The sequence below is a fragment of the Sciurus carolinensis genome, chromosome 7 (genome assembly GCF_902686445.1).
Source record: "Sciurus carolinensis chromosome 7, mSciCar1.2, whole genome shotgun sequence".
NCBI lineage: Eukaryota > Metazoa > Chordata > Mammalia > Rodentia > Sciuridae > Sciurus > Sciurus carolinensis.
In genome coordinates this window covers 16,141,065-16,160,275 of record NC_062219.1, presented here as the reverse complement: position 1 = coordinate 16,160,275, position 19,211 = coordinate 16,141,065, and the positions used below count along the sequence as shown (strand labels likewise).

General features: G+C 44.7%; 1 protein-coding gene across 2 annotated transcripts; it reads left to right on the top strand.

Moving 5' to 3' along the window:
- Nucleotides 1-546: 546 nt before the first annotated feature.
- Iyd (iodotyrosine deiodinase) lies at nt 547-18,868 on the top strand. Of its 2 annotated transcripts, XM_047558464.1 has the most exons (5): nt 547-812; nt 8,140-8,331; nt 9,894-10,053; nt 13,672-13,828; nt 17,118-18,868. In XM_047558464.1, exons 1-5 carry the CDS (start codon nt 647-649, stop codon nt 17,298-17,300), a joined length of 858 nt encoding a protein of 285 aa, XP_047414420.1. In that variant the 5' UTR covers nt 547-646; the 3' UTR covers nt 17,301-18,868. The 2 variants fall into 2 exon arrangements, with proteins under 2 accessions (XP_047414420.1, XP_047414421.1); XM_047558465.1 differs by lacking the exon at nt 547-812 and having other exon boundaries at nt 8,140-8,263.
- The last annotated feature ends 343 nt before the right edge of the window (nt 18,869-19,211 follow it).

Genomic DNA, 19,211 nt, shown 5'->3' with positions numbered 1-19,211 from the left:
TAAACCATTTAAATTTTTTGTATTACTTTTTATGAATTGAAGCTGTTCTATAATGCAAAAATGATACTTTTTTCTTGACCCCATATTATAGATTTTAAATGAGCATAATTTAAAAATCATTTCAGGGCAGTGCCTCGACATATGTATGCCCCTTAAAATGCAGGTTACTAGGCTTCTTTACTGGAAATTTCCTTTCGGCTGATCTGAGTTGCTACCTGGAAATCTGCTTTTTTAAAAACAAATTCACTAGGTAGTTCCTTGCTTCATGTGAGCTGAGGACACTCGTGGAGAAAAGTTACACAGCAGAAAGATGAAATGTCTTTACCACTACTGGCCAGAACTAGAGCTTTACTGTGTTTACGCAGTTCCTGGAAATTACGTCTGGGAATGTGTTGATCGAATACACAGTGTTAAAAAGTGAATGTGAGGCGGTGCATGACCAAACCCAAACCCACCCATACGTGTGACCGTGATCTTTGCTCCTTTGCAAAGTCCGCGGAGTTGGAGAGTTCTGCACTTTGTTCCTTCCCCTGCGCTCCTCCCTCTCCTTCTCTCCTTCCTCCCTCTCCCGCTCCCCACACTCCTGCTCCTGGCTGTTTAAATACCAGTGTGGGAAGTGCTCGCCCTCAGGCTCCAGCCACCAAACATGCTTCCTCTGACTCCGGTCTTGGTCGCGGTCGTCTGCATTCTGATTGTGTGGATCTTTAAACCTGCTGACAGAAGCCTGCAGAGGAAGAAGCGGGAGCCTGGAGCTCGGCCCTGGGTGGATGAAGACCTAAACGACAGCACGGACCTCCACCAGGGGCAGGAAGGTAAAGACCGCAGCCACCCCAGCTTCCCCTTTGGGCACATGTGATGGTGGTGGCAGGGCTTATTGACCAGGGAGGCCTGAAAGCCAGGTTCGCCATTGACCTCTGATGTGCAAACAAATCCACATGTGACGGAGGTGTGACAGAGATCCGCTGTCTCTCAGGCAGTCAGCTTGTCACCTGCTACCACCCTGCCCCTTTATTCCTACTCAGCTAGAAGCGGCTGAGGGCTGGAAGTTTCCCTGGTTCTGACCCTGTTCTGGCTGTCACCGTCTTTCTAAAGGTTCTCATCACAGTTTGGCAGTGAGCATGGGGTTCTGAGCAAGACTAGAATCGACAAAGTGGCAGCTCTCTGGGATTTCTACTTTTTATTGTGCCAGACCCTGTGGGTTAGCGTCAAGAGTGGCCTCTGTCCTCAACAAGCCGAGGGTCCCATTTAGGAGACAAGGGAGTTCAAAGTGGGTGGAGCTATTACAAGGTGTTGAAGGCAGGCCTGGGGGCACATGATGGGACACTAGGAAAGTATAAAGCTGCCTGAGGATGAGCAGCAAGGGGAGGGGCTTGTCAGCCAGGAGGACCAGGGCACCAGCACCAGGACAGAACACCCTGGGGAGATTCTTAGCTGCTGGGAGGGCCAACTGACCAGGGAGAGGCAGTCAGGGCAAGACAAAAGTCACCTCAGGGACAGTGGCATAACAATGAAGGAGGCAGGCAGGGAGAGAGGGAGGGATGGGGGGTACAAAGGATGGATTCCATCTGGAAGAGGCTGTGGGATTCTAGGTGAGGCTCCCATCTCTGAACAGAGGCTGCCTGGAAATGGAAAAGGAAATTGTGAGTGTGTGTGTGTGTGTGTGTGTGCGCGTGTGTGTGCATGTGTCTATGTATTGAGTTGGTTTGGGGCAGTGCAGGGAGTGGGGTGTCCCGTTGGCCCTCAGTGTTTGGAGCCAATAGAAATGTTGAACGTCCCACCCGGGAGTCAAGCCCAGGCAGCCTCTTGTGGGGGGCTGCCCAGTTTGCTCTTCTGCTCTGATGTTGAAGGACACCCCACCCAGAACACCAACGGTACAGATGGTTCTCCACCTATGCTGGCTTCACATCTGGAAAAGTTCATGGTAACTTGAAAATATCAGAAGTTCAAAATGCATTTAATAACCTGATCTACCAAAAACCTTAGACCAGCAGCCCACCTTACACGTGCACAGAACACTTAGCTCAGCCTGGAGTGGGCCAACCATCGAACACAGCCCATTTCATAGTAAAATGCCAAAGATCTCATGCAGTTTATGGAACACTATACTGCAAGTGAGAAACAGTGTATATGCTTCTGCATCATCATAGAGTAAAACGATTGCTAAGTCCGTCCATCTTCAGTTGAGCACTATCTATACCCAGGTGGGGAGCGCTTCCCATCAGGGGATATCTGTTCCGGTGCCGTGGGGTGATTTGTCTTGGCAAGGATGGCTTGGATGCTGCTGCTGGTGGAAATGCAGGGGTGTGAGTCGAAGCGAAGGTAAAGGAAGAACAACAGACTTTGGCGATAGAGTAGATATTGGGAGAAGAGGGAGAAAATGATTTGGAGGCTGGGAGAGTCATAATGATGCTATCAGACGTGAGTGAGGGGGAGGGGATCCAGTTTAGAGAGAAGGACAGTGAGTTTCCTTCGTGAGTGTTATAATTGAGATCAGAGTGACCTTAGGAGAGGGATCCCAGTCGCAGACTCTCGTAGGACAGTCACCAGCAGTGGGTGATATTTGGAACTTGGAGAACTAATGAATCCATGAAATGGGAACATTAAGAGAGAAGGCTGAGGACAAAGCCTGCAGATAAGAGGAAGATGGTGGGAAAATGTTCTACAGAAAAGACGAATGGGCGATGGGGCTCCAGGATAGGAACACGCCTTACATGGCATTGACTATAGCCTCTCAGGGTTGTGCTTTACATAGAGTAAAAAGTCTTCATGACAATACAGTGAGGTAGGCATTATTATTATCCCTGTATTACGGGCAAAGAAACTGAGGCTCAAATAGGTAGGTCGCTTGCCCAGGAAGGTAGTGGTAGAGGCAGGATCCAGGCATCCAAGTGTTTGCTGAGCAGTCTCTCCCACAGGAGAGTTGCCTAGAACAGAGGAGGCAGGGGAAGGCCAGCAGGTTCTATCTCTGAGAGATCAGAGGTGGTGTGCATGGAGGAAAGGCTGCTGGATTTGAAGGATGGAGGATAGACCAGGGGTTGGTGAAGCTGGGAAGGAATGGGGCCTGGGGCTGGGCCTGAAGGTAGAAGACACAGCAGAGATTTATGGCCTTCCTCTGGTGTCCACCCAATCGCTCATTCTTGCAAAATCCTCTGCCTCTTCATTCTCTGTTCCCTTCCATCCACATCCTTCTCTTATCTTTACAGAGGAATGAAGATAACTGTCTTAGTGCTAAGTCTTCGGATAGAGAAGATCATTAGTCAGTGCACATCTAGCCCGAATGTAGCATTCACAGATCTCCCGATGAAATGTTTGTTGTTTACATAAATAATACATGTGAAAGTCATATGGGTGACCAGTGAGAATGAGCATTTAAACCTGGGCTCCCTGCTCTTAGCACAGGATGGGTGGACACGGCCACACTCCAGGTTGAGAAGGCATTGAGCAGGGGAGAGTGGGTGAAGAAAAATTATTCCATTACCAAAAACTGTTGAGATTGTTTTGATGACTATGGAGAACAAATTCAAATCATTTAGAATATTAATATAAATATACAAAATGGTAAAATAAACATTCTATGCTGTTCTGGTGTCTGGTAAGGAAGATGTGGAACCGACCCAAACTCCTCCAGTCCTGATCCACAAAGCACTCTTGCTCCATGCTCATAGATGGGAATCAGCTCGTGAAACGGGCGTGGAGAAGACAGAGGAGATCCTGGTGTGGCCAAGCTTGTAAGCTATATCTTCTTTGGTGAAGGTCAAGTCCTATTAAGACTGTCAGTCTGGGGGGCTGGGGATACAGCTCAGTTGGTACAGTGCTTACCTCACATGCACAAGGCCCTGAGTTCAATCCCCAGCACCAAGACTGTCAGTTCCCTGTTCGCCTGGAACAGAGGTCTAAGAAGGAGAAGTTGCTGATGTTTATATCCAAGAGAAAACCTCAGATCAACCCTATAAAAGGAACTGAAAATCCAACACACAAATTGTCTAGTTAGGCCCAGATTCATGGAAGTTCATAGAAATGGGTAAAAGAACAAAGGCATAGGAAACACACCTCATCAAGACATGTTCGTTTTCCTGTCATGGGGATGTTTTTGCACTTAGTTTCATTGGTCATCAAAACACTTCGATTCTAATTGAAATAGTGATACAATGTCTCATGTCGGCCACTTTGCTGAGAAAGGCCTGTATTGAAATTTTTACCTACTGTTGGTAACACCTGAGAATCAAAATGTCTATACCAACTTGGAAAATGACATATCATAAAGTACCCTGATCATGACTAGCCATCAGAACTAGTTTCAAACCTGTTTAAAGGATCATTGACAACTAACTTAAATAACAGTTAAACAAGCTCACCAATGGCAGCCTCTCACTGCTGTAAGTCAGCCAACCAGGGGTGGATTCAGGGTCCCCAATCTTCAACGCTCTCTCGCTGTATCCACAGAGGATGTCAGTCACTTATACCCTTGAGAGCACTCCAAACCCTAAACACCATGCTTCTGCACCAAATGGTGGGTTAGAGCTAGCCTTTGGGGACTAGCAAGAGATAGTTCTTGAATATTCAGTATTGTGGATCAGTTGTTAAATCATCAGTAACTTGAAGTTTACTGAGATCCTTCTCAGTGACCCCTCCTCTTCAGAGATCAGGATGTCTTTTCCTAAAGGGAGAGCAGTCTTCCCATGAGGGTCTAATGACCTGCTTCAGTAAAGAGTCACAAAATCCTTCCCAGGTTTTATGATCTGCTTCAGGGAAGAAGGTCGGGGAAGGTCCAAGAGCTCTTCCTATTCCTGCTACTTCCCATCATGCTAACATGGCATGTTTTGGGGTCGCATGCCTGAGCCCCACCAGCTTCAGGATAATGTGACTCTATCTGAGGTCTCTCCATCTGGGCATCCCAGGCTCCCCAGCTCCACCCACCTCAGTGCTGGGGTGAAATAATGGGTCAGTAGTGCAGCCATGGGGTCAAGTGACTGAGAGGTCAAGTTAGCAGCTGAGTCATGAAGGGCATCTGGGAAAAGGCATTCTCATGGTAGATGCTGAGCCCTGAGGTGGCTTCCCTGCCCCTTAGGCATCTGTCTGTGGTGACAGGTAGCTGCTTCATCCCATCCTCAGTATCAGGGAACCTCCAGAAAATTGCAGGGAGAGAACCGGGTGATGTGACACAAGTTGTCCTTGCTTTCATTATTAGAAAAAATTTGACTCATTTGCAAAGATTTTGAAGCAGAACTGCAAAAACAAAGGTAATTTATTTAGAGGTGCAGCCAGAAAAATACCTCCCTGTGAAGCAGGAGAGAAGTGACCTAGAATTTCTTGGCTGGCTAAGCCTAATTAGGGAGACGTTTAGGGGTTCCTTGGTATAAAGCCATGATGCAGGTGAGTTGCTACTGGCATATGCAACACACCCCAGGTGTGGCCACAAAGGACTGCCACTGAAAAGCAGACCGTTCACTGGAGCAGGTGGGCCTTAGAGCCCGAAGGAGTCTCTGTGGCTCTAATGACTCTAGTGTGGAGGCAAGGAAATAGGAGTGTACAGAGGCTGCTTCTTCTCTCTTCAGGGCTACATTCCTAGGGGCAGTCAGGAGTTCAAGGGTGGAGAGGTGCTACCTTCCATCTTGGCTCTCTGCCCCATAGTTCCTCTAGTTTCTCCAGAGCTCTGTGGAGCTCCCCGGGCTCCAACCTGGCCTCCATGCCAATGGCCTTCTGTGCTGCCTCATTCCCCAGGTGGGATGGAGACCTTCTGCCCTGTGAGAGGCCATAGGAAGGGCAGCCCCACAGTGCAGGGTTCTTGGGACTGCCACAGGACAATCCTATCTGGAGGTGATAAGGACCATTTGTTTGCCCTAGTCAGAGAAGACAGCTGGCACTAAGAAGGGTCAGGCAACCACTTACTTCATTGGACCAAATTAGAAGAGCCTGCTTGAACTTTAAAAGCTGCAGAAACTGCCAAGTCATACAAATAGGCTGCCTGTAGTTTATGCAAACACTGAATGACTTTTAAGAGTTGGTAACTTACCATTCAAATGCTCAGGAAGCACCTGATGCATTTCCTCCTATACCAAGGACAAGCTGCAAAGGGCCTCAGACTTCATTGCAAATGGTGGGAAGGTATCATTGGTGCAGCAAGTCTTTATCACATCTTTGATAAAGTTCACGGTTGTCATGACATTTCTGTTGTCTGCATTTAGTTCAGAACGATTGCTAGAAAGCTGATAGCTACCCATTAGCACTCCCCCATCACACCCACTTTCTTTTAACTAAGTGTTTACAGTCTGGCCCCAAGCCGCTCCTGCTTATGTAAAAAGGAGTTTCCTCAACTAAAGCTCTGAGCAAACTGTGGTACCCACTGAGAACACTGTAGTCCGGGATTCCCAGTCTCTGAAGAAGGCCATGTGTGGGTGTGAGGGCAGGAGAAGGCTACTCCCCTGCTGGGTTCCACCTGGAGAATGGCAGGGTTCCTCTGGGCCAGGCCTTGGGCCCTCTGGCTCTCTTCCTTGTGTTCTAGTGTTCATGCACGCCTTCACGGATGGGCTCCCAGATTGGCACGTGGCCTTGTGGACTCACACATGGTTGGGACCCTGGACTCCTGATCACTCCCAAGTGCTTTCTTCTTCCACCTCATGCCAATCATGTGGAGATCTCCACCTCCCACACACTCAGAGGGTCAGTGTTTGACCAGACCTTTCTTCCTTCTAGAGGCCTCTCCAGTTGCTATCACCTACAAATGCTATATTTGATTATAAAAGGTGTGTTTCTTTTTTATACTGTTTAGCATTTTCTGGGCCTCGTAAATCTATAGATGTGGTATATTCCATCAGTCCTGGAGAAATCACAGACACTATCTCTTCAAATATTTCCTCCACCATACTCTCTCTTATCTCCTTTTGTGAGTATGGAAACTGCGTATTAGATATTCTTGCTCCGCTCCATTTTCTACTTAATTCTTCTATGTTTTCCATCTTTGGTTTCTACTTCCCCCATTCTAGACATTTTCTTCTGTCTTATCTCCCCATTCATTAATTCTTCCTTAGGTAACTTCACCTCCTAGCAGATCCATCCCTTAAGTTCTCCATTCTATTATTTTTCTTACCTAGAGATTATATTCTTTCATATTTCCTCTGTCACCTTTTGTTCTTTCCTGTACTTTATAGATTTATATGTTTGGTTGTTTTTCCCTCTAAACATACTAACCCTTAGTTGTTTCATCTTCTGGATCTGCTGATTCCAATATTTAGAGTTTTTAGGCATCCTACTTTATTTTTAAAAAATGATTCTGCTGTTTCTTGCTCAAGATGTTTCGTTTCTTTATGTGCCTGATTGTATTTAGTGGGTTGCTAGCAATTGTACATGAAATTATTTACACATTGCTTTTGCTTCTGCTAGGTAATTGAGGTATTTTCATCCAGAACCAAAAAATTCTCACTTTCCTGTACTCTTGGGGGCCCAGAATTTTAAATTCCCACTGTGAGGAGCTGGGATTGTAGCTCAGTGGTAGTGCGCTTGCCTAGCATGTTTGAGGCACTGGGTTCAATCCTCAGCACCACATAAAAATAAGTAAATAAAAAATAAAGGTGTAAAAATTTTTTTTAAATAAAATAAAATAAAATTCCCACTGTGTATAAGCCTGGGCTTTGATTCTGGTGGCCCTTGACCCCTGAAAATATAAAAATGGAAATTCCAATGTGTAGGTATAGTGGCTGTAACCTGGGAAGTGTGATTTTTGTGCTTATTGACTATAGGGTCATATTTTTCCTTTGATTTCAGTCTGGGAATTTCTTATTATGTCATTGGCTGAGTTATTTTAAAAGGACTCTTAAAAACACCTGATTTAGTGATCTGAGTATTTTCCAGTGGATGGGAGATTGTTTCAAATTACCTAGTCCACCATGAGAGAAATTTGAAAGCCTCATCATTGTATAGGTAAAGATTTCTTTTTCTTGATTTACAACAAGTCTAGAGTTGGAAGAATAGTCAAGATCAGTTGTCAGAGTTATGTAGATCGATCTCTCCCTCTTTTTTCTTCCTTCCTTCCTTTCCCCTTCCCTCCCCATCCTCCTTGATATTTTTGTGCTTACATAACTTTATAGACAGTGAACCAAGAGAGATCACTGAATTTGCTACTCTGATTGTTCTTATTTGCAGATGCAGATGAACTGCCAGAATCAGAGGAAGATGTTGAACACATCCCATTCTCCCACACCCGGTATCCTGAGAAGGAAATGGCTAAGAGGTCGCAGGAATTTTATGAGCTTCTCAATAAGAGACGGTCAGTCAGGTTCATAAGTAATGAGCAAGTCCCAATGGAAGTCATTAATAATGTCATCAAAGCAGCAGGTTTGTAATTGCATGTCAAGACCTTGAAAATGTCAGCTCTCTTACTGGTATAAAAGTAGTGGGAAAGTGAATAAAGCCTAGAGTGATATATTTATAAAATCTATAAAATCTGTGCATGTGTGGAATTCTAATGACCTAGTATGTGTAGGAATGAACTTGTAGGTACAGAGGTCTAACAGGCTCACAAAAGTTACCCATGTGAATTTACACAGTAAACCAAAGCAAGACAAACTTATTTCCAAAGTAAATTATATCATCACAAAGGGGAAAAATGAAAGCTACAAAAAAGGGAGGAATTATAAGAGAAAACCTCCTGTTTGAGAGTCTTCTGTCATTCCTACCTCAATTGCATTTAGGTTCATTTTAAAAATTATTCCATACCCATTTGAACCCATTGTCCAACTTACAGGGAAGCAAGAATCAAACACTTCATTTCAGTTAAAGATACAAGTGCACTAGATTGTTGAGTCCTTTAACTGACAGCAGTTACTAAATTTCCTTTTTATCTACATATCTGTATACATACGTGTAATATAGTATGTTAAAATAAATGTGGTATAAATGAAAACAGTCGAGAAAATTAATTATTATGTTTAGAGCTACAGATATTTAGTGAATGAATAAAATGGGTACAAAATTAACTGGAATCACTCTCCAGAAATGTACTCTTCCTCTTCAGTTTTGACTATTATTTCACAACCAGTCATGACTTCCAGTGCTGGAAGGGGTGTGTGGCAACCAAGAACCCCAGCAAGACTCCACAGGCCCCACTCCCTCCAGAGGTAGAGCTTATTCCATTAGACTACTCACTAGGAAGGAAGAAATCATTGCTTCTGGAAGATTCCCCCTGTGGGTCACTGTGGTTCACCCTTAAGAACATCTCTAGGAATGATGAGACACCCACAGAAATTGGCCCTCAGTTCTTCCCTGGAATCTCAAAGGAAACTCTGGCCCCTTGGACAAAGGCGGTGCTCCATGAAGTTTTGCCCCAGAACACTGGAACTGATCCAGGTGTAGGCCGAGGGTTCCCCAAGCCCACCAGAGTAGAAAGACATACTACACACAGGGACAGGAGTTACCAACTCTTGTGTGTCCCCAAGGTCACAAACCTTCTGGGGACCCACCCAGAACTTTCGTAGAGGCAGTAGCCTTTTAAGAAGCGCCTTGAAAATCATTTTATCGTTGACATTTTGCCATTACCGATAACCCTCCTGGCTTTACCCTTTTTGGAGAATGATGTTTTGGAGAATTTGGCTGTCAGAGCTTCCCTCTGGACTTCCTTAGGGGTCATGTTGCGGATACTGAGGGCTGTTTTCTCCCTGGTGATTGGAGCAGCAAGGGATAAGTCCCCCGAGTCCTGGGGCTCTTGGTCTGGGTCTAAGCTGGCAGGTTGAGAGACACCTAAAGTGAAGCAGAGCAAAATGGAGGGGGCAGCTACAGGCCAGAGTCCGTGCCAGGAGCCTGTCTTCATTTTGAGCAAGAATGGCTACTTATGCTTCTTCACAAACAGTCCCGTGCTTTCCTGCAGCCTTAGTTTCTGATGTTACTTCATCCTGTGACAGGAACAGCCCCAAGCGGGGCCCACACAGAACCCTGGACCTTTGTGTTGGTGAAGGACCCAGACGTGAAGCACAAGATCCGGGAGATCATTGAGAAGGAGGAGGAAATAAACTACATGAAGAGGATGGGACACCGATGGGTCACAGACCTGAAGAAACTGAGGTACGAAGTCGGTGGAATTAGGGGTGTTTGGTTTGACTTTTTAAAATGAAATAACCATCACTGCAGTTTCCTGGTTTTGTAATTTTTAAACTACTTTATTTTGGATTAACATAAAATGATTTTACCTATTGATGTGCTTCAGTATGATGTTTCAACATCATATAACACAAACTAAGCAAATTCTACACTGGTTTGGTTTTTAGTGTTATAATGTTCAACTCCGCTTCTGGAAAGGAATGATGAAAATTAATTCAGGCTTGGTTCCCAGATAGCCTCTGACTCAAATAATTGCTTCTGAAAAAAAAAAAAAAAAGTCGAGGAATGACTTCACTTTTCTTCCCTCTGGAACGTAAGATTATAAAATACTTTTCAAGATCTTGAGTGAAGCAAATTGCATTTTAATAAAATGATCAGGTCTTCCATTTGGTTTTATCAAGCAATATTTAGTTTGAGGACAATTTAGTACAAGTATAAGATCTGTCGGGTGACAGGAGCCTAAGAAAGGATGGTGAGATGGCAGCCTTGGGGCAAGGTGGGACTTGCACAGGAGTTAGAGCTTGGTCAAGGACGCGTGGCCCCCTTGGCCCTGCTCCTGTTTTATTTATTGTCCCCAAAGAACAGTTTTCTTCTAAGATATTTAAACTCTGCAAGAACTGTGTCTTAAGGAGTTGTCTGGAACAAGTAGAGGACATTAATAATAAATTTATGAATCTTATTGCATATTTATGAGAAGTGGGAAGGGTAAAAATGAAGTTGAGTTTCCTACTTAGATGTTGGACTTCTAAGATGGACACAGTACCTACAAAAGACTACACCCTCTCACTTGCCTCAACTGAGGCAGAGTTGATTTCTGTCATCCGTGTACCTAATGTACCTCATATACACCTTCCACATGCCTAAATGACCCTGACCACATAGCATTTTAATTATTGGTTTACTTTTCCTCTCATTTTGTGGACCGATATTTCAAAATCCATGTTGTACACCAAGATACCCTTGAGAATCCAATTAAGTTATACTTTCTCAATCAATAATATGTACACACACACACACACACACACACACACACACACACACAGAACTCTGGGAGTTCAGGGAACCCAGGTTTAAAAACTCTCATATTATACTATCCAACGCCTTTCTGATGCATGTAGGCAACTGAATAAATATTTGTTAAATTGAATAGCCAATAAACATACACCATGTCATCCTGTTTAAGTTAACTCTGAAATCAAGAACTGTAATTAATTCTCTATGTGCAATGTGGATTCAACATAGCTTCCAAATCTTGCCTTCCCTGGCTTGCTGGCAGGAGCCCTCCACCCTAGGCAGAAGGTGCCAATTGGCCTTCTTTTATCAGTCCTTGTGCATTGCTGTCTTTTTGTTAACTCTAATATGATGTCATAATAAATTTGTGTGAAATCGAATAAATCACAAATAAATTAAAATGATCTGATACCAATGCATGCTTAAGTACAAAAATATTTTTAAATGCTTACCCTGCCTCAGAATATAGGTAAACTGTTTAATCCTAATCTAATATTTTTAGAATTGACATTATTTGTTCTCTCACACTTATATGCTTTGAAATTTTCTTTTAATAATGTAAAGATCAGAATTTTAGATCATGAAACTATCAACACCATAATGCAAATTTATGTAATAGAACCCATGTGACCCAGAGACGGTTGTTGGGTGGTATGAGAGCTTTTATAAACCTGGGGTCCCTGAATCCCCAGAGCTCTGTGTGTGTGTGTGTGTGTGTGCGTGCGTGTGTGTGTGTGTGTGTGTGTGCACAAGCACGTGTGTGTACATATTGTTGATTGAGAAAGTCTATAACTTAATGGTCCTACAACCGTCTCTGGGTCACATTCAATCACCGAGGGCAGCAGGACTGCACTGGCATGGTGGAGAGCAGCATCCTGGATCCATCAGGATGGGACGGCCACCTCAGTGTGTGTTACAGAGAGATTGGAGGGCACTGGAAGTCAAATGAGTCAGGAAAGTGGATTACAAGTGGTTTTCCTGTACTGACATTTCCATGATTTAAAAGTTCGTTGTTTGTATTAGTAAAGGCCACTTCATATATTTTTATTTATTTCACTCTCACTGTTATCATATAAGGAGGGTGTACAGTGGTTCATTTTATGTAGGAGAAAACTGAGCTGCGAGAGTTCCAGTCTGGCTCCAGAGATGATCTTCTAAACCTCATCTTCATAAGGAGAAAAGAACCACTAAGTCCAGCATACTACTACGTTTGTTGAAGTATGAAAAAGTGACTTTGAAACTGTAACCTATACTCATTACAGTGCAAGAACCATCAAAAAATGCACAAATGAGTTTGCTGTGTTTTAAAACAGTGAAGCATAACTAGGCTACAAGTGAAGTGAATGGTAACCATCTCTTGATAATTAGTTTCATAAAGTATATTAAGGAAAAATTACAATATATTGGATTATATCTCTCCTTTGAATATCTGTTCTAAAATAAGCTTCTGCCAAAATGGATGGGACAGGGTAATAGAATGAAGAAGGATACGTTCTGAGCTGGAAACAAAAATCTCAACTCCACATGTGTGCCTCACGTGAAGGATCTCTCGCTCCCACAAAAGGCCCCTTCCTTTTTCCTGTAACCAGACTAAGGGCGTTTCCCTCTGCCCACCTATCATTTCAGTTGAGCCTCTCTGTGATGCCCTCTCCCCTGCCTGTTCCTGAGCTGGATTCCCTCAGCTCCAGCCCCTACACCTCCCCCAGTTCTCCTAAGCCTGGCCCTTTGGCCCACTCTCCTGCCTGGACCATTGCCAAGGTCTCTTGTCCAGTTCCCTCCTGACTTTGTAGTTGGTACTTTAAAATATCACCCTTGGTGATGTTGCTCTCACCTCAATCCACCTCCTTCTGAAAACAGGTTTGATATGCTTCCGCTTTCAGCCTTGACAGTGCTCGGTCACCTACCCCCAGAAGGCCAGGACCCGGCGGTATCTGTGTATAACCTGCCCGCCCACCTGTGCCCCAGCCTGTGCCCCAGCCTGTGCCCCGTCCTCCAGCCTGCCAGGCTTCTGGAGTTCCCTGGCCTGCCCGCGTTCTCCTCTGGACTCTGCCTTCACTCTTTCTCTTTACTCTGACTGGAGACACTGTCCCTATCCACCTTTTCCACCTGGTCTTCAGTGCTCAGCTTGAGGCCATTTCTGGGGTTTTCTTCTAATCTTCTTACTCAAAATTAACATTTCAGTTTTTGAAGGGTTCCCAGTCCGCTTGGTTTCAACATTTACCAGGCTTCATTTTGCTGAAATATTTGGCTTAGTGCCCTCTGGGATATAAGATGTACCTCTGCTGTCTTTCAGCATTTCATATACTCTGCCATACTAACACTTGCTAATGCCTGATTATTGAGTGTGTTGACCTTGGTCACACACACACAAAAAAAGGATGAGTAGCACATGCACACACAACACAGGCACACCACAAAACAGCAAAATGACAAATTCTACTTTTTTAAAATTAAAAATAAAGAAACAAGTAAATGTGTTTTTATTTTTTTTATCATTCGTAAGTTAAGGTAATAAAAAGCAGAGGGGAAAAAGTAAGAGTAAACATTCTCCTGACTCTCTTCCCTTACCAGAACCAACTGGGTTAAGGAATACCTGGACACCGCCCCTGTTTTGATTCTCATTTTCAAACAAGTACATGGTTTTACTGCAAGTGGCAGGAAAAAGGTGCACTACTACAATGAGATCAGCGTCTCCATCGCTTGCGGCATCCTGCTGGCTGCGCTGCAGGTATGTTGCTGCTCCCTCAGGCGCAAGGGACACAGTGAGAAGGGGGAGCCCAAGGGGAGACTTATCAGAAAAATTCAGCTCGGTTTCCAACAGTGTCTTTTGGAAATGGCTTAGTAAAGCAATCCCGCTGCCCACACCAGCCCGGGCAACCGCGGGGGGCACACGGTGGCTCAGCAAGCTGGAATTCTTCCTGGAAATCCACTCGTAACATCATCTCAGGGCCAGAAGTCTGTCATTGCGTTTGCCTTCTACTGTGACAGCACGTGGTAGTGTAAGGGTTTTGGCAGCTGCAAGAGAAGGTCAGAGCCTGAACGTGGCAGAGACTCACTCCCTAGGTGGCTGTCTGAGCTCTTGGGAGGACTGAAGAGCCCTGGTGGGCTCTGCCCCGAGAGCTTCTGTCCTAAGCAGCTGAGCTGCTTCAGGAAGAGGGCCCCTTCCAGAGTCCCCACCCAGCGCAGCGAAACCAGTGCAGACGGGAAATGGAGCAGAACGGAGCTGTGCCTTCAAACCCGCCACTCCTGCGCTTATTTTCTGAGCCCCTTCCAGGGGAGATCCTGGGGGGCACGGGGGAGATAGTTGTTCATGCACCACACAATGTGGGGGTCCAGGGTCCAGGTAGGGATGGTGTTTTAGTCAGTTTTTTTGCTGCTGTGACTAAAAGAATCTGACCAGCACAATTGCAGAGGAGGAAAGGTTTATTTGAGGGCTCGGGTTTCAGAGTTCTTCATCCATAGAAGACCAGCTCATTCCTCAGGGCTCGAGGTGAGGCTGAACATCATGGCAGAAGAGTGTGGCAGAGGGAAGCAGCTCATATCAGGAAGCAGAGAGCGAGAGAGACTCCACTCTCCAGATACAAAATGTACACCCCACAACCTTGCCCCAATTCCCACCTCCTCCAGCCACACCTACCACTTCAAGTAATCCCATCTGGGATTGATTCACTGATTGAGTGAAGACTCTTACAACCCAATCATTTCTCCTCTGAACCTTCCTGCACTGTCTCGCATGTGAGCTTTTGGGGGACACCTCACATCCAAACCATAACAGAAAGGGAGAGATGGCAAACACATAAAATAAATAAAGCGCAAGATTGTAAGAGTGAGTGATCCTATTTTCAAGAAACGATTTAAAAATATGAGGTTCACTATCTCAATGAACAATTTGGATGTTCAGTAGCACAACATAGTCACATTGCACCAGAGAGAAGGTGCTTTTAGGTCACTCAGACAATTGTCCTGCAGGAGCTGGCATTGGCCTTCCTTCCTGAATCTGCAGGCAGATTAATAAGGGGGTCTCTGTGCAGCGTCAGACCACAGGGCACCACCCTTTAGGGTCTTGGAGGCAGCAGCTCAGTTTGCCAACTACCCTGTGCGTCAGAAGGGGGCAGCGTGGTCAGTTTATGGTTGAGTTTGCTGCCCTCTAGCTTTACATAGGGATAATTGCACAGGTAGGTCCTGATGGGCGAGAGGAGGCAGGAAAATCCTGGAGCCCCGTGGCAAGCACAGTGTTGGGTGGAAAGAGCTCACCATGCGTGGAGCACAAAGACAGCTGCAGACCCTCTTCCTGGCCCAGGCTCAGAGGTCACAATCTGCCTGGAACAGCATGGGAGGTGGAGGGGGCCGCTGGGGAAGAGTCTGGAAAGTGCCCTTTGTTTTTACTTAGTTGTTTATTTTCTGGAGGCTTGAGGAGATACTGTTGGGGTATTTCTTCTACTCTCAATATCTCCTCTGGCCACCAGGTCTTCTATCATTGGACATGAGCATTTTCTTTCTTTCTTTTTTTTCTTCTTCTTCAGTACTGGGGATTGGATCCAGTGTTGCTTTACCACTGAGCTACATCCATAACCATTTTTAATTTTGAGAGTGTCTCACTAAGTTGCTTAGGACCTCACTAATTATCTGAGGTTGGCCTTGAACTGCAAGGCCTCCAGCCTCAGCCTCCTGAGTGGCTGGGTATAAGCATTTTCATTAGGGATGAATCACTGCTTCCATTGTTGGTTCTGTAATCATGGGAAATTCCTGAACCTGTTGCTGAGAATGAAATGTGCAAAATCTTTATTAATACATTAAATACCAAGATCTATCAGTCAGTATGAAATTTTAAAGTAATGAATATAATGATGTTTTAAGGTGTCTGTAACAATTGTAAAGTGGTATGAAATATCTGTGAATTTTATTGGTTGGTGACAAGTCCCAGATATTGTTAACAGCACGATGATTTGTTGCTTATGTTTATAATTAAAGAAATTGCTAAATTTCAGTCAGAGGTTAGGCAATATAAAGATGTATTTTCTTTTCCAAGTGCATGGACATGTTAAGTACTCACATCAATAGAGATTGAGAGATAAAATATTAATAGAAATCGGTTTTCTATTTAAAAGCATTATTTACTATGTTCTATATATTCACAAATTTCTACTGCTAAAGATGTACAAAACTCAGCATGAAGTAACAATTGTGTCTTGAAACATGTCCAAAATATAAAGTGACACCAGCTTAACATGCAAATGTATTCTCAGTGGAAAGTTCAAGATTTATATGTTCCAAAGTAAAATACTAGGCTAAGGTATGATAGGAAGAGAAATACCATAAGAAAGTAGAGACAATCTAAGCTCATGATGAAGGAAGAAATCAACGAATTTTTCAATGCACGTGTCTGAGAACAGTCCCTCAGGCAGTAGAACTCTACATGAATCAAGGTTCATGCTGATGTGGTCCAAGTGAGCTCCAGAGGAAGCCTTATTAAATCACTCCAGGTCCTTACACATCCATGGCATTAAATGCTAACATTATAGGAAGATATAACAAGCCATAGCCAGGTAACTGGAATTCAGGAAAGAATATTCAGTAGAAAAAGCATAGTAGATTGAGGGCTAGCCCATTGCTTAGAGGGACTGCCACTATCTTCAGGGTCATGCACCAGGACACAGACTGATCCCTTAGCTAGAAAGAACTCCTGGCTCTTTTTGTCACTCCTTTGGTGTAACTGGATTCCCCAAATTTCTTTGTATAAAACAACCGTTCATTTTGGTTGAACATGATTGAAAACTAAAATTAGCATTTTTTCTTCTTCCCACTGCTTGGTTAGAAGAACAAGCAATAAGCAGCAGGAGGGGAGGCGGGAGGACTGGAGGTGGGATCCGCCATCCCTGCTCCCGGAGCTGGCAGCCTCTGCTGTCCAGCTTCAGGGAGGCCCTGGGACCAGCAGGGATGAGAACGTCCCCAGGCTGGAAGCAGAGTCGTGATTCTGCCTCTGACTTTGAAATGCACCCTTTCCTCTCCTGTTTTAGAATGCAGGGCTGGTGACCGTCACGACCACTCCGCTCAACTGTGGCCCTCATCTGAGGATGCTCCTGGGCCGCCCCCCACACGAAAAGCTGCTGATGCTGCTTCCTGTGGGGTACCCCAGCAAAGAGGCCACAGTGCCTGATCTGAAACGGAAAGCGCTGGACCAGATCATGGTGACAGTGTAGGCCAGAGCCTGTCGGAGAGATGCTCAGACCTCTCCTCTCGGTTCTCCTGGCTGCCCTTTCTCTTGGGGTCAGGTCTCTGCGCTGCAGTTCACAGGGGCACCCTCTCTGCGTGTCAAGACACCGGTCCACATGCTCCAGCACTCTGGGTCCAGTAAGTTGCTCCTGATGGGCTGTGTGATCTGGGGAATGTGTGGGGCAAGAGACCAGCAAGCATTTGCACTTCCGTTTCTTACCCTCTTTGGAAATGCATGTGTATTTTACTAAGGAGATTCCCCAGGATTTAGGTTTTTAAAACTACTCTAGTAAATCACTGGTGATTTTTTCTTTCACTTAAAATTTTTATATGGAGAAAAAAGTCATCAGAAAATATAATGTAGTCCCAAGAATTCAGCTATGTGTTGATTTTTGTATCAAATAGTTTTCTGCCTTCTGATTGCTGGTGGCTTGAAACGAAGTGCTTTGGAGATGCACTCTTTCACTGACTCCAATGGATGTTCTGCCAGTTTTGAATGAGTAACTGTTGAAGTAACTAAAATGTCACACTCATATTATAGGACAGGGCATGACTGCTTGATAGGACTCTGACTGGCAGTCATTCAAGCAGATCAACAATGAGGAGCACTGTCCACTGGTGTGCTGGAGCTGGCTCACACCAGCTCATGGAAGCTGATGAATATCCAGGAATTGGCCAGCCAGTTAGGAAAACATCCATAGCTTGACATTGCTCCTGGCAGGAGCGTTTACACCACAGCCATTGGCAGATGCTCTGAGTGGGGCTTGCTTTCTTTTCTTAAAAACAACTCTTTACCACACACGGCACTACTTTCCCACTCGACCCCATGAAACACACTTCCCTTTTTCTCCAAATGACAGCAGGCTGTTTGGGGTTGATGGGGTCACAGACTTAGTTGGGGATGCCAGACCTCATCTTTCACCGGTCACCAGCCACCTACCCTCCCAGGGGCCTCGTGTACACAGGCTCATCCTCACAACTCAGGCAATTGCCCTTCAGCAACTCCATTGCTCCTTTTTCTTTTCCACTGTCCCTTTCCTCCTCTATTTTTAAAAACTCAGTTCCCTTGAGAAAAGTCTGTTTTCCCACTTTTCATTCCCATTTGTGAGTCACACAATGCAAGAAAAGCCCTCCATGTCATTGACAAGAACAAGAGTTGGTGACAAGCATTTCTTTGCTTTTACATACAATTGGACATTACAGAAATCTGTGCCTTTAACATTTAAAGTCTTCTGAAATACCCAGAAATTTCTTGTAGAACCTCCAAAATCTTTCATCCCAATCTTCCGTTTTTCTATAAACATGCTTTCCCCCAAATCTACACATTTTAATAAATACAAACTTTCTTATATTTTATTTGTATTCTTTAAAAAATATATTGGTATTGCAATAAGTATTTGTCCACCCCCCCAACTTTATTGAAATGAGCATTGTTTGAACACATTGTGACTTTAGAAGGCTTTTGTGGGCTGTGATATCAGCCTAACTGCTGCGTGGCATCTTGTTTTAAAGGAGAAGACCCTCTGGGTTCCAAATATCAGAATAATAAACATACTTTGGCATCATGAAATTGGAAACTGAAGCATGATTGAAGTTGTATTTATACACTTTTATTTCTAATGTCCAGTCCCTGAGCTCAGGGAATTCGTTGGTAGTGTTTCAGTCCTCCAAGCTGAGGAGGCCTGAGGGACAAAAGAGAACCTTGTCCCCTTTATAGGGCCTGGCCCATCCTCAGAGGAGTGGGAGCGTGGGTGTGGGGTGGAGAGGGAATCTGGCTCCTGGGTGCAGACAGGAAGGAGAAAGTCAAGCCTGCCTTGTGAGTCAGGGGCCCTGGAGCAAAACCTCACAAAGGTCTGTCACCTTTAGTTCACTGCCCCAGAAACAGCCCTGGCTTTTTC